The 15,744-nt window shown below is 35.0% G+C and overlaps 1 protein-coding gene across 1 annotated transcript in view; it reads right to left on the bottom strand.

Moving 5' to 3' along the window:
- Positions 1-759: 759 nt before the first annotated feature.
- LOC112020880 (ADP-ribosylation factor GTPase-activating protein AGD4) overlaps positions 760-15,744 on the bottom strand; it is a 40,064-nt gene continuing 25,079 nt past the window's right edge. Inside the window, exons 16-19 of the mRNA XM_065776435.1 lie at positions 14,804-14,925; positions 12,408-12,498; positions 1,398-1,849; positions 760-1,151 (exon numbers count right to left, since the gene is read on the bottom strand). Coding sequence (XP_065632507.1) covers positions 1,037-1,151; positions 1,398-1,849; positions 12,408-12,498; positions 14,804-14,925 — 780 coding nt within the window. The 3' untranslated portion in view covers positions 760-1,036. The remainder of the gene's footprint in view (positions 1,152-1,397; positions 1,850-12,407; positions 12,499-14,803; positions 14,926-15,744) is intronic.

Genomic DNA, 15,744 nt, shown 5'->3' with positions numbered 1-15,744 from the left:
TCAACATTTCCTCTGCCACCTATGCCTCCATCTGCATGTAAGAGGTTTCTGTTAGTAGGTTGACGACACGGACCAAAATAGAATCGATTTTCCTTTTTTAGGGACTACATTAGTAACAAAATCAATATTAGGACCAAAATAAAAATTGACCCAAAATATAGGAATCAAAAGTGCATTTTTGCCCAAAAAAAAAAAATGGAGCTTCATTGAACCAAGTACAAATTGCCATACCAATCCTAAATTTACATTGTACACACACTTGCATACATCCACTAGTTTACTATTAAATTGATAAATTCAATGAATTATTTTAAAAATAAATTTAAAAAAAAAAAAAAACCAACAACAACAACTTAAAATTTAAACATTGAGAATTAAAAATCTAGAAGGATTTTTCTACCCAACAACAACAACAACGACGACGACTTAAAATTTAAACATTGAGGATTAAAAATCCAGAAGGATTTTTCTACCCAATTCATATGGCCATGCGAAATACTGGATTTGGATCATTTTATTCAACCTATTGTTCTCTATGTCCATATAAATTCATAGCAACTACAATTAGAAGGTACGTGCACGTTTTGATACATAAAAATAAACAAAAACCATAGCAAAGAAACTTAATCCAAATTTTAAATAATCATCACTGTTCATCACTATCCATAGGGAAACTAATCTTTAATTTTGACACCAGTATTCTACTAATGAATAAAACATTAATCAAATTTGAAGACAGTTAACTGTTTCCAGTGAATATTGTTATAGAATAAGATTAGGAATTTTGAACTACATTAGAACAAAAGAATATTTCTATTTCAAATATTATTAGAGAACAATATTCAACAGACTGCTATAATTAAATTGAGGGAAAATAATGTCAATAGATATCAAAAATTAATTAAAAAGAAGGGTTTTTCTGTTCTAAAAGATGAAAAAGGATTAATGGATTATGATGTTTACAGACAATATGGGGTAGTCAGCAGCGGAGGTCAAAAACAGACTAAGCAAGCTTACATCAGGTGGCAATGTTAGTTTACTCGCATTCCGTAAGCAATATAAATAGCTCCTCATCAGTAATTGCACCCATCTCCATTGCTCTTTCCAGTACACTAAGCCCTCCACCATCTTTAATTGATGGACGTGCACCTCTGCATGACTTATACGTTAGGAGTTATAAAAGAATCTGACCAACAGAAAAGACAGAAGTTGCATTCTATCGCTTGGTCTGTCCCTAATGAAAACAAGATCCTCTATTTGACTAGTACAAAAGCTGTACAGTAATTTTTTATATGATGCTACAAGTTAATCATAAGAAGCAGGAGTTTATATTCATTACAGTCAGTTTCTTAGAAAAAAAAGACTTCCAAAACTTATATTCATGACAGATATATTACCTTCTAAGTAGAACCTTTGCTAGTGGGTTGTTCCCTCTGGAGATGCAAAGGTGCAAAGGAGTCCTTCCATGGAAGTCACGCATATTTATATCAGCACCAAATTGCAGCAACAATTCAATCATCAACGGATAGCTACAGTCACATGCAAGATGCAATAACGAACAACCTTGAAGACAGTTCGCTGGCTCATTGGAGTCCTCGATTCTATCACAGTCCGCTGGATCATACTGTTTCCTTTCAATTGCATCCGAGTCTTGTGCATCCACATGGTGATATAGATTGACACCATCCACATGATCAAAGGTAGTGTTGATGAGACTTACGTCTGACATAACAATAAGGCGATATACTTCTCGCAAATTATTATTCTTAACTGCTTGCCAGATATTTGTAGCATAGGAAAGAGTCCCGGCTTCAATTACTCCTCGGATGACTAGCAATTTCTCTACGTACTAATTTACGGCAAGAATATTATGCTTCATTTTAGACCTTAGATAGTGGAAGATGGTAAAAACTGGTAATTCAGATTGAGATTTATAGAACATGGATCATATTGCAGATATAACATAAGAATGTTTTCTGAACATAAAACACACACACTCAGACACAAATGAAGCTGTACATAAAAATGACAAGGACTCTCATGGATGAACCAGTAGTTTGCAAAGCTAAAGGCTCAAATTTACTTTTACATATTAATAGTTAACATCTTACCAGATCCACAAACAGCATGACAAAGTGAAAGCAACATGAGATCATATGACACTAGTTAACATTTATGTTACCCTTTAAGCCTAAAGAATCATCTAGAAGGCCAAGATACCTACAAAACATCTCTGAAGTGTGGGAAAACATGCAAAATGAATGCATCACTTTACTGTAAACTTCATATTGACTCATGTAGAAACTGAATAATGGAAGGATCGGCAGTGCATCTCCTCTCCACATAATGATTCAAGGATTAGATAACGAGGCAGTAGATGAGCTAGTGCCACTAGAAAGACACAAGGGATGGGGCTTTAATAACAACTTGATAAATTGCTAATTCATGAATCAAAAAGCATATTCTACATAAAACTATTAAAAGGAAGCTGTTTAAGAGGACTCAAGACACAAGATACCTACAAAACATCTCTGAAGTGTGGGAAAACATGCAAAATGAATGCATCACTTTACTGTAAACTTCATATTGACTCATGTAGAAACTGAATAATGGAAGGATCGGCAGTGCATCTCCTCTCCACATAATGATTCAAGGATTAGATAACGAGGCAGTAGATGAGCTAGTGCCACTAGAAAGACACAAGGGATGGGGCTTTAATAACAACTTGATAAATTGCTAATTCATGAATCAAAAAGCATATTCTACATAAAACTATTAAAAGGAAGCTGTTTAAGAGGACTCAAGACAGCATTTGGTAGCGAACTATAAAGCACATTATACAGAGACATTGAATCATGTATGTTTCAAATCAAGAGTAGATGTGCCTTTCTGGTCTAGCTGACTACTGCAATATGCATGTTAAGTGTACTGCTAGGACATTATACATGTATGATACCAGGGGGAAAGGATTGGATATGATAGAGATTTTTTTTTTTTTTCCTAATTTTAATTTTTAAATAAGAAAAGCTATTTTATTAGGAAAAAAGATTACTTCATGCTCACGATGATGAACATAACATAACCTTAAAAAAGTTGGAAGATGAAAGTTATGGCTTGGGGAAATGGGTTTGATGATTAATAGTTGTTCCGGTAAGGCAGCCCATGTTTGTTAAAACAGGATATTGAAAAGTTCAAATAATGCAAATGAGAAAGAAACCATAGGGAGAGGAAGAAGAGGGGAACCCATCATAGTACCATACTCATGATGCCCCCACAGCACCATGATTTGTTTCCTAAAAAACCGATGCAAAAGAAAAGTCCACTGCATTATTTACCAAATTTAGTGATGAGTCTATTGAACTAGAAAAGAAAAGGACAGAAAGTTAAGTGCGCAAGTTAACTTTCTAGTTGGTCCAGCTAAGAAGGACAATATAGCTAAGTCCCTCCAAAGGTAATTGCAAGCTTGCCCATTATATTTATAATGACATTTGTCAAATCCCTCCAAAGATAACTGGTGAATTTGTCCATCATATTTATAATGACATTTGTGATTTTAAAATTTTTAGTTATTATAATGAAATAAGTTTTGAATTTGACCAGAAACTACCTTGGGAGGACAATACAGAATGAATAAGAGATGCAACCCATGTTAAGGAAGGGTAAATGAAATAACACAAAGATACCAACTTTCGGTTTGATTTCAATTGCCATTTCAGATTTCATTGCAAAAAGTAGGATGTCATGAACAATCTTGGATACTATTGAATGACGCAACACAAGAAAGGAAGAAAAAATGTTACTACGTAAAGGTTGGAGATTATGGTGGGTTCCTTTTCTGTGTCAGTTCAGTGGCAAGGGGTGGGGGATGGTTTTATTTGGGTGAGTTCAAGGGTTTATGGCCCAAATGATAATAATGTGAGGGGCTAGATGTGGAATGAGTTGGTTGGCATTCAGCAATACTGGAACATCCAATGGTGTTGCATTGGGGATTTTAATATCGTTCATTTTCCGAGTGAACAATTAGGTAATTCTCGTCTTACTCCGGCTATGGAACAATATCCTAAGTTCATTGAGGATCTTAATTTGATTGATTTGCCTTTGGAGGGAGGGAGCTATTCTTGGTCTAGTGGTTCAAATCAGCCCTCAATTTCGAGGATAGACAGAGTTCTGGTGTCTCATGATTGGGAGGAGCACTATCCGGATGTCATCCAACAAATTTTACCTCATCCTATTTCGGACCATTTCCCAATTCTATTGGCAAGGGGGAAAAGTCCGTTTCGGTTTGAGAATATGTAGTTAAAGACAGACAAGTTTATAGAAAGAGTTCATTCTTGGTGGAATCGACATTCTTTCTCTGGTACACCTAGTTATGTGTTTGCCAAAAAATTGAAGGCTTTGAAAGAAGATATTATTCAGTGGGACCATAGTGAGTTTGGTCATGTCAGACGTAAAAAGAAAGAATTATTGGAGACTTTGAAATTTTTAGATGCCAAGGAAGGGGAGTTTGGCCTCTCTGATGCAGAGACATGTGAGAGTTGTTATGAGATCTCAAGTAGAGAATCTTCTTTCATTGAAAGAAATCTCATGGAGACAGAAATCGAGGATGTTATGTATTAAGGAAGAAGATAAAAATACTAAATTCTTCCATAAGATGACTGATTCCCTTAGAAGGTATAATCATCCAAGTATTTTGGAGGTGGATGCAGTGATTTATGAGGAGGAATCCGAGGTGGTTGCTCATGTAGTACAATTTTTAAAAAAATCTATATCAGGAGACAGAGGAGTGGAGGCCTTTTGTGGAAGGTTTGGAGTCTGATCAGATAGACACATTGGAGAGGGGCTGACTTGAAAGGAGGTTTGAAAAGAAGGAGATTCTGTTGGGAAAAATTCTATAACAGTGAATAAATTTCAGCAAGCACAGCGAAAGCACACCCACACAATAACACAAAAATTTACGTGGAAACCCTTTTTCCTTGAAAGGAAAAACCACAGGACAAACTTCGAATAATTTCACTATATCAAATAGATATTACAACACTTAGAGATACAATTTGAGTAAAGAAAAAACTCTCTTTTTCTTTTCACTCACTGTGTATTTTCTCTAACTCTCTCTATTTTTCTCCTCTTTTTGCTTGCTCTTACTCACGCACTTAGTCCTCACACTTTGGGACTTCACTTCTTTTTTCCCCACACTGGCCGAATGGCCTCCCTATTTACTTGTTTCACATTTTCTTCTTTTCTTCCTTTCACACTCTTCTCTTCAAATCACAATAAATGCAAGCCACTTACTTTGACTTTGCTTCAACCAAAATCTCTTTTCTTCAGCTCTCTGCCATAGCTGAATCTTTTCTTGCTTTCGCATCTTTCTTTTCTTTTGTCTTCAGCGTGTCCAACACACTAAGCCAACAACTCCAATAACTTATGATGACTTTTGTACAAAATGAAGAAAAATTAAGAAACATGAAGACACGCTCATTAAATGAGCATGTCTATTACGTGGGCTGGACTTATGGTGCAATGCACCCAACAATCTCCCCCTCCAGCCCATTTATGGAGGAGATCTTCAACTCAACCCTTCAGTTAGAATCCATGCCGGCCAAGTCAATACCAGACTCAACCTTCTTCATTATCTTCACTAATACTGAGAAAATTTCATCAAAATTAATACCTTTCATTCTCAAATAGTTTACTTCACCTTGGATATCCTTAATCCAATTTCTTGGCTCCCCTTGCTCAAGACCTTCATGATCTTTCACTCCATCATTCTTCCTAGCATCATGATATTTTTCATCAAATATCACTTTCTCATTTAAATCACTTTCAGGAAGAGAGAATTTTACTCTCTTGGCTGCAACACCATTATTATCAACTCTCAACTGTGGAGTTTTCTCAAAAACTTTGACTGCATTGGACTTTTTCTTATAAGCCCTCACATGAGTTCTGTACATGCCACAACAAGTACGCCCTCTAGCAATAACTAATAATCCTTTACAAAGTTTCCATCTTCCATTGCCAAGATGGTTACTATAACCCGCTTGATCCAAAGCAAAAGTAAACAACTCATTCATCCTTAAATTTGGAACATGCCGCACGTCCTTCAATATCAACGTGCAACCAACATTGGTCTTGATGCACACATCACCAATTCCCACAATTTTTGAATAACTGGAGTTACCCATCTTCACAACACCAAAGTCGCCTGCTTTGTATGTGGTGAACAACCTTTTTGTGGGAATAACATGGTGGGAAGCTGCTAAATCAACAACCCACTCAACATCATTCTTAGCAACATGCTTACACTTTTGCTCTTCAATAGAGAGCATCAGAACATCCTCATGAAACACAACTGTTGCAATATTCTTCTCATCATCATTCTTTTCATCTTTCTCTTCAGTTTGTTCTTTATTCCAATGCCAGCAGTTTCTTTTTACGTGACCCTTTTTCCCACAATGGAAACATTCTCTCATCTCTTTAAATTAAGATCTACCTTTTGACTGTGATCTGTCATTGGATTTGGCCCGATCATCAAACCCTCTGCTTCTATTTTTGCCCCTGTTCTCCATAACAAAAGCTTGATCTTGTGCATTGTTTATACCAGCATCTCTTCTGCGAACCTCCTCACTTAGAATCAAATCTTGAATATCATCATATTTGAGTTTGCTTTTTCCTGCAGAATTGCTCACTGCCATTCTCATGGCCTCCCAAGTGTTTGGCAAAGAAGCCAAAACAATTAATGCACGGATCTCATCGTCAAAATCAATCTCCACAGAGGACAATTGATTTGTGATGGTATTAAACTCATTCAGATGCTGAGCCACAGGAGTACCTTCCACCATCTTTAGATTAAACAACTTCTTCATCAAATGCACCTTATTGTTAGCCGAAGGCTTTTCATACATACTAGACAAAGCCTTAATCAGATCTACTGTAGTCTTTTCCTTCATAACGTTGTGTGCAACTGATCTTGTCAAAGTTAATCGTATAACTCCTAACACTTGTCTATCAAGAAGACTCCATTCTTCTTCTTCCATACTATCCGGTTTCCTTCCTAAAAGAGGAAGATGTAATTTCTTCCCATACAGATAATCTTCGATCTGCATCTTCCAATAGCCAAAGTCTGTGCCGTCAAACTTCTCGATTCTTGACGTCTTTCCTTTTTCTCCAGCCATTACTCCCAATCGAACCTACGCTCTGATACCACTTGTTGGGAAAAATTCTATATAACAATGAATAAATTTCAGCAAGCACAGCGAAAGCACACCCACACAATAACAGAAAGATTTACGTGGAAATCCTTTCTCCTTGAAAGGCACGGGACAAACTCCAAATAATTTCACTATATCAAATAGAGATTACAACACTTATAGATACAATTTGAGTAAAGAAAAAACTCTTTTTCTTTTCACTCACTGCTCTCTTCGTCGCTATGTATTTTCTCTAACTCTCTCTATTTTTCTCCTCTTTTTGCTTGCTCTTACTCACGCACTTAGTCCTCACGCTTTGGGACTTCACTTCTTTTTTCCCCACATCTTCACTGGCCGAATGGCCTCCCTATTTATTTGTTTCACCTTTTCTTCTTTTCTTCCTTTCACACTCTTCTCTTCAAATCACAATAAATGCAAGCCACTTACTTTGACTTTGCTTCAACCAAAATCTCTTTTCTTCAGCTCTCTGCCATAGCCGAATCGTTTCTTGCTTTTGCATCTTTCTTTTCTTTTGTCTTCAGCATGTCCAACACACTAAGCCAACAACTCCAATAACTCATGGTGACTTTTGTACATAATGAAGAAAAATTAAGAAACATGAAGACATTCTCATTAAATGAGCATGTCTATTACGTGGGCTAGACTTATGGTGCAGTGCACCCAACAGATTCTTCTAGCTGTTAAAAAATTGGAAGGAGATAAAGCTTCAAGTCCAGAAGGTTTCTCTATGGCCTTTTTTCACCATTGTTGGAGAGTTGTGGAAAGAGATGTTTTAGCAGTATTTGAAGAGTTTTATCAACATAGTAAGTTTGAAAAATCTTTGAATGCTACTTTCATAGCATTAATCCCTAAGACGAATGATGCTTCCAATATTCAAGACTTCAAACCTATTAGCATGGTTGGGAGCTTGTACAAGATCTTGTCTAAGGTTTTGGCAAATCGCTTGAAAGTGGTTTTAGATCAACTAGTATTTAAGTCTCAGAATAGTTTTGTGGGTGACAGACAGATACTTGATTCAATTTTTATTGCCAATGAGTGTGTTGATAGTCGAGTGAAGAGTAAGATTCTAGGGGTTATTTGTAAGCTAGATATTGAGAAAGCTTATGATAATGTGAATTGGAAGACTACTAGATCTGTTGAAGAGAATGGACTATGGGGAGAAGTGGTGCAAATGGATTCGTACTAGTATATCTACGAATCAATTTTCTATTTTGGTCAATGGGTCTCCACCTAACTTTTTTGGGAGCACGAGGGGATTGAGACAAGGGGACCCGCTATCTCCTATGCTGTTTTTGGTTATGATGGAGGTTTTTAGTAGGATGTTGAAAAGAGTTGAAGGTGCTGGCTTGCTTCGTGGTTTTAGGGCTTATGGTAGACGGAGTGGAGGGGAATGTGTCTCGCATCTTTTGTTTGCGGATGATACAATTCTATTTTGTGATGCAAATGTGGAGTAGATCCTACATGTTCAGATGCTACTACTTTGTTTCCAGGCTATGACAAATTTGAAGGTTAATGTCTTGAAGAGTTAGATGGTTCCAATAGGTGAGGTTAATAATGTGCCTGCCTTGGCAGAAATTTTGGGTTGTAAGATTGGGACTTTTCCTATGACCTATCTTGATATGCCATTAGGGGCTTCCCATAAGTCCCCTACTATTTGGAATCCTATCTTGAAGAAAACTGAGCAAAAGTTGGCTAGGTGGAAGAAGCTGTATTTGTCAAAAGGTGGAAGACTGACGTTCCTTTAAGAGTAAGTTATCTAGTCTTCCTACTTATTATTTACCTCTTTTTACTATCCCTACACATGTGGCTAATAAAATTGAGAAGTTGCAAAGGGATTTATTGTGGAGGATTCCAAGACACATTTGGTAAGGTGGGATAAGGTGGGCGCCTATGGCAAATCGTGGTTTGAGAGTAAGGAAATTAACTACTTTTAAAAAACCCTTACTAAGAAAATAGTTATGGCAGTTTGGGGTTGAGGAGACATGGCTTTGGAGAAGGGTTGTAGCTTTGAAATTTGGGGAAAAGTGGGGGGATGGTCTTCCAAGCTGGGTAGGCCCATAGGGGTATACATGGGTGTGGTTTGTGGAGAATTATCCGGATGGGTTGGGAGGTTTTTAACAAAAATATTCAGTTTGAGGTAGGGTTGGGATATAGAGTAAAGTTTCAGACAGATCGGTGGTATGGGTATTTACCACTCCAACTGGCCTTCCCGGTTGTGCATGGGATTGCTACTAATAGAAAGGTATCTGTGGAATCTTCTCTTGAACAATTGGGGATAGAGGAACGGAGAAGTTGGAATGTTCATTTAATTTGATAACCAAATGATTGGGAGATAGGTGTTGTGAATGAATTCCTTTATACCTTGGGATCTAATTTACCTCCAACTGAGAATGGAGACCGTATGAAATGGAAGTTGACGAAGAATGGGAATTTTGACATCTACTCGTTTTATAATATGTTACGAGGTCCCTTGCCCATTATCTTTCCTTGGAAAGGTATTTGGAAGGTTAAGGCTCATCGGCGTGCTTCTTTCTTTGTTTGGACCACAGCTTGGGATAAAATTCTTATAGGTGACAATTTGGGAGTAGAGGCTTTGATTTTGTTGACTGGTGTATTATATGTCGTTGTAATAGGAAGATGGTGGATCATTTGCTACTCCATTGTGAAAAAGCTTATCGGTTGTGGAGCTTGGTTTTTAGATCTTTTGGGATTTCATGGATCTTGCCAAGATCGGTTGCAAATACTCTTTTTGATTGGTGGAATTGGTTTGGAAAGCACTCTTCTAGCATTTGGAATTTAGTTCCATTGTGCCTAATGTGGTGTATTTGGAGGGAGCAAAATTGGCGGACTTTTGAGGATGGTTCACTTTTTGACTGGTCTAGGGCTTGGGGGACTCATCTCTAGTGTTTCTCTCCCTTTGTTCCGTAGTTCTCTCCTTTGTAAATAGCTTTTTCTTTGTCTTTTCGTTTCTTTTTCTGTAATCTTTGGTCTGCCTTATGCTTTTTTTGCACGAGGTAGCTTTTTGAACATACATCTTTCTTACTTATCAAATAAAAGAAGGAAAAAAAAAAAAAAAAAAAAAAAAGGTTACTACGTTGGTTAATAGTAAGAATTCATTCTAAAAATCTGGGAACAGTAAAGTTGGTTGCTATACTCATTTACTAGGCAGCCATTGAATGGTCTATAACATGTAACTGCAACCTGAACTTGTATAGAAAGAATGTAGTACCAGTTCCAGCTAAAACAAGACATATCATATCTTAAATTGGTGGTGATTTGTTTTACCACGAAGGCACATATCCCTAATTAATCACCAGTCTAATATTGGAATTATGTGGAAATATAAAATAGACTAAAATGCAAAACTAACCCTCTAAGTTTCTTCAGATTTTATTTCAGTCCTTTAACTTTGATTTCGTTTATTTCAATCCTCTAACTTTCAAGTTTATTCAATTAAGACTTTTCCATCGACTTTTGTTATATATTGTGGTTAATTTTTCAATTTTTTAAATTAAAAAAAATCAACTAATGATTGAAAAATATTTTGCATATCTTTTTGTTTTTTCAAAAAAATTTAATAACAGTTGAAGGAAAATCCTTAATTGAATAAATTTGAAACTTAAGAGGACTATAATAAACAAAAGTTAAGTTAGAGGACTGAAATGAGATCTGAAAAAATTTAAAGGGTCAGTTTCGCATTTTTACACTAAATAAATGCTTCGTAAGCATACTAATTTGAAATTCCTAAATATCTTCCACATGGTCATCAGCAGTTAGAATTACATGTCTATAAATTCTCTATTAGATTCTAATGAAGTAGAATTAGCATATATCAATAGTTATCGACAGAAGAAAAGCCGTGCACATATCATCCTGCTTACAGAGTATATAATATAGACAGACCATTTTTGGTACATATATTACTTTCTGTGTCACATTTTGTTTTCCCTCCTTCCTTTGTCGGAAGTTCCATTAATAGATGTCCACTTTTAATACCAATACACACAATATTTATGACTTTCCTGAAAACTTCATCGAAAATAAAAATAAAAAGAACAAAAAAGAAAGAATAAAGCAGCAAATGAAAGAGAAATAATGCAAAAAAGGGAGGAAGAGTATTATTTAGAAGAATATTAAGAAATCTTATTGCAAGTTTCAAAATATCAAAACAGAAAATTTATCACCAATGCCAAGTAAGACATGAATTTCCCACATGCACAAGATGAGAGTTTAACTGATCAACAATACTTCTATGTATTTCCTTTTTGGGATGTTTCATAATATATGTTGATCTTCCAAAATCAAAGCACAAAATATGTATGACTAACGTAATTCACAATACCAAAACTGGTGCAACACAGAAACTGAAGGGAAAAAAAAAAAAAAAAACTAGGAATCAGAATAAGCACCTAAGGTTGCATAGAATCAGCACCAAGCTATTGAAGGAAAAACTTCAACAATAAATTTATTACTCAAGGAAATTGTCTCTACTAAAGTATAATAGTGTGCTTATATAGACTAATATGATTTCACCCTAATTCTAATTGACTTAGGAAAGCCCAATTATTGAATCACAAAAATAATCCAAGTCTAGTAAATTAAATATAATACTAATTATTAAAGTATTGGGAATGGCCCAAGAGGCCTAGTTATGTTGTGAGCCCATGTTGGGCTAACCCTAGCTTCTAGTCTCTATATATACCCTATTAAGAGTTCACTGTAATTGATGAGTTGAGTTTATGGTAAAGATGTAACTGCTAGGGCTTTATTCTGTGAATGTTCAAACCACGTAATCCCTTGTGTTCTTCTCTCTTTCTTGCTTTCGCTTCTCTATATTATTTTATTCTCGTCTTTAACACAACTTAACTTAACTAATACGACCTAAAATAAAATCCAATAGAAAAACTATTTAAAATAAAATTTGAGTACTAAAATAAACAAAATCAAAATAAAATAAAATTTTCTTTGCACTTTCCACGTCAATGACTTTCTTATGCTACCCTTATATTCAAGGAGAATAGAATGAAAAATCAAATATAAAGAAAAATCATTAGAAATGGGCTGGAGGCAGTATTATACAGAAAAATCTCACAGAAATTTTTTGCAATTTTAAAGATGTCATACAGAATACCAATACTGATGCTCTAAGCAAGATATTGATTTCAATACATATACAATACAAGAGAAGGATTAACCAGTTACCTTAGCTTGAATGTATTTCTCCCTAACGTAGTTGGGATCTTTGGGGCATGGTTTTGTAACTGATGCAATCATAGCACTTGATTCATCTATCCTGCATAAGATTACATTGGAATTACAAGGGAATAACATTAAAAAATTTAAACTTCTAGAATACCACAAAATGTATATGACCAATATTCAATCAGCCAGACAAGAAATTATGCCAGTAAGCTAAATTGTCACATAGATGATATTTCCACCAATTCTTAGCTTTAATTCACAAGAATTCACTCTCTTTATTGACTGAAATATATAAACACATCTTTAGATCTATTCAAATAGCAGTGGCTAAAAGCCATAACAAAGTATGGAATAAATCTTTTTATTTGTTTGAAATCTTGTCGTACTCTCTCTCTCTCTCTCTCTCTCTCTCTCTCCATATATATATATATATATATGCATATTGATTGATTGATTTCTAAGATTTAAACCATAGATCTTCTCCACCTGAGCCAAAGCCCAAGAGCCAAAAATCCATATGCATATATGACATTAATAAGTATAACGAATTCATATTTCTCTTTCAAACAGCTGTGGGAAATGATAAATTCGAGGAAAACATGGAACTGGTCACTATACCAGGGGAAATGGTAATGACGAGTAAGAAACTAAGAAAGTATACAAAAATTATTGCATTCAGAAAATAAACTAGATGGGTAAATCTGAATTCTTGCTGAGAATACCCAAAACTACCCATTACTAAAAGTATAGATTACCATGTAGCCACTGAACCAAAGATTTTATAAAACCATATTTCAGAAAAAACATTTTAGTTCCCTCAATCTAAAGGAATGTTATTGTAAAGTTTGTATAAGGTGACTTTGTAGAAAGAAACATTAAACTGTCTTAAAACAAATGGCATTTTCTCCTCCCATAATATGGGATGGAGAGTGAGGTCGTGCCGTCATGGATTCAAGAATCACTAAGTGTGTGTAACTTATCAATAACAGTAATAATAATTTTTTTTAAAACATTTTAAAACAAGTCTCAAAGGTACTTCCTAGAGCAGAAGGCTCCAATTTCTATAGAGTTTCTATAGAGCTTCAAAGAGGTGATTAATAGGCAACCTTACCCCCAATATTTGGAGAGACTGATTCCCACACTCAAACTTGCCACACATTGCTTGGAGTCTTGGACAAAGGGCACTTGCCATTGCTCAAAGGTCTGGCCTATATCTTAAACAAGTCTCAGTTCTTATAAATGTTGCTGCTGCAACCTTTTCATTAATTCACCAATATATCTCATTAATTGCGGTCTCAAAAGTTGCCAGATTAATATTTTAAATACCTCAAATAGAAGAGTTTATTTAATAGCAAAAGATCTTCCATGATAAATGTAAGAAAAAACCCCCAAATTTTCATTTAAAAGAGTTAGAAGAATCCCTTTACCAAAAGTTAAGGAGAGCTTGTTGCCAAAAAAGGAGATAAAATCTAAACTTAACCTTTTTATTCTTTTACAATCTTAGGTTAAGTGTACGGATCAAAAGGTGCAACATAGTTATGGCAATAAACAAACTAAGCTGTTCATAAATGGCTTAGACTTTGCTTGAGAAAAAGTTTGTTTATGTTCATTTCATTAGGAAAAAAGTCAAGTTCTACCCATATTTGAAGCTTGATTCACAAGTTAGTAATGTTTTTAATGAACAAGCTCGTGCACAAAAAGGTTTATATATTTATGGGTCTAAACCGGTGTAACTTTAAGTAATGTTATACCAGCTAATAACTTTAATATTTCAAAAATCTCACCATTGGATTACATATTCTCAATGATCTTAACAAGCATGCCAAATTTTGTGCCGATCAAAAGCTATTTACCATTCTATCCATAAACACATCTTTTATGCATAATTTTAACATTTTATAGATAATATAGTTATTGATCTTTGATGACTTGAAATTTTGTAAGCATTGAGGGCATAAGAAGAAATGTAATCCAACAGTGAATTTATCAAAATTTGCATTAAATAAAAAATATGGAGTGGTGTAATATTACTTAAAGTTATACTAGATGTAATTTGAACCCAACCCTATACATATAAAGCAGGTGATCCTAAATTTGAACTTTGTCTCTAGTCTACATCTCATTTAAAAAGTTAAAAATCCAACATGTTGAGCCCCACTTATTAAGGGAGGGTTTAGACTCACAAGTCAAGTGGGAGTCTTATAATAATAGTTAAAATAATTAAATTCACCATTTCCCAATAGCTTAGGCATTTAGGACAAGTAGTAACTTATCACGTTCATTTACATCAAATTTTCCACATAACAATCACAACAAAGATAAAATAAAGAAACTAACAGCTACTAGACAAACTCAATAATATAGCCTACCTGGTATACAGCTCAAGGAAATCTTACCTTTCATTCTCAAGTAGAAGCAATCCCTCCCACACAGAGTTACAAAAAGAGTTACCCAAGTTCTGGAACAAGTCCAAGACAGTAGGTTCCCAAACCTTGACATCTAATGTTAGAGATCTCACCTGCAGTAGATAGGACAAAGGATCACTTTAATTGTAAGCTGTCAACAGGGAATTGACAATCATGACACGATTATGGAGGTTATTATTCACTGTGATTCTTTAATACATAAGTGCTGACTATAAAGAACCTGAACCTTTTTGGTTGACATAAATTTTTAGACAAAACTATATCTAAATCATTAAAACCCATATAATCGATGTTCACGTGAAACTCAACATAAGACTTCAAGCAATCATAAGAGCTTCCAATTAGGCTCTTGGCAAGAGACTCTTAGGTATGTCTTTAACATTGTGAAGAATAACTTATGATGGCCATTAAATGACTTCCTAGTAGAACATATCAAGCATCCTACTTAAATTTTATATAGTGAAACATCTCAGACGCCGCTAAAGTCAGGTTATAAGCAGGAATATTTTCTTGTAATACGGTCACTTCAATAAATAAATCATACTAGAAAGAATTAGCCTGGTTTCAATAATACAGTAACTTCAAAGAATTATTTTATGGTGTTTGTTACACCTATTTACTACACACCACATATTGATTCATGATATATATTTTCTCAAGGAAGTTAATAAATTTAGCATTAACATCTGAGGCCTTGAAAAATGTTCCAAAAGATAAAAAAGAAGCAGCTACTCAGTCTTACTATTATAATTGCAGACTGAGTATTTATTCGAGAATTTAATGATTGGGAGATGGAGGAAGGGCTGCATTTTCTCCGTATATTGGGAGCTAATACTCCTCCAATGGATGGTAGAGACCGGATGAGATGGAAGTTGAAGCCTAATGGGGAGTTTGACATCAGGTCGTATTAT

This window comes from Quercus suber, unplaced genomic scaffold (genome assembly GCF_002906115.3).
Source record: "Quercus suber isolate HL8 unplaced genomic scaffold, Cork oak 2.0 scaffold_133, whole genome shotgun sequence".
NCBI lineage: Eukaryota > Viridiplantae > Streptophyta > Magnoliopsida > Fagales > Fagaceae > Quercus > Quercus suber.
This window is presented reverse-complemented; position numbering and strand designations above follow the sequence as displayed.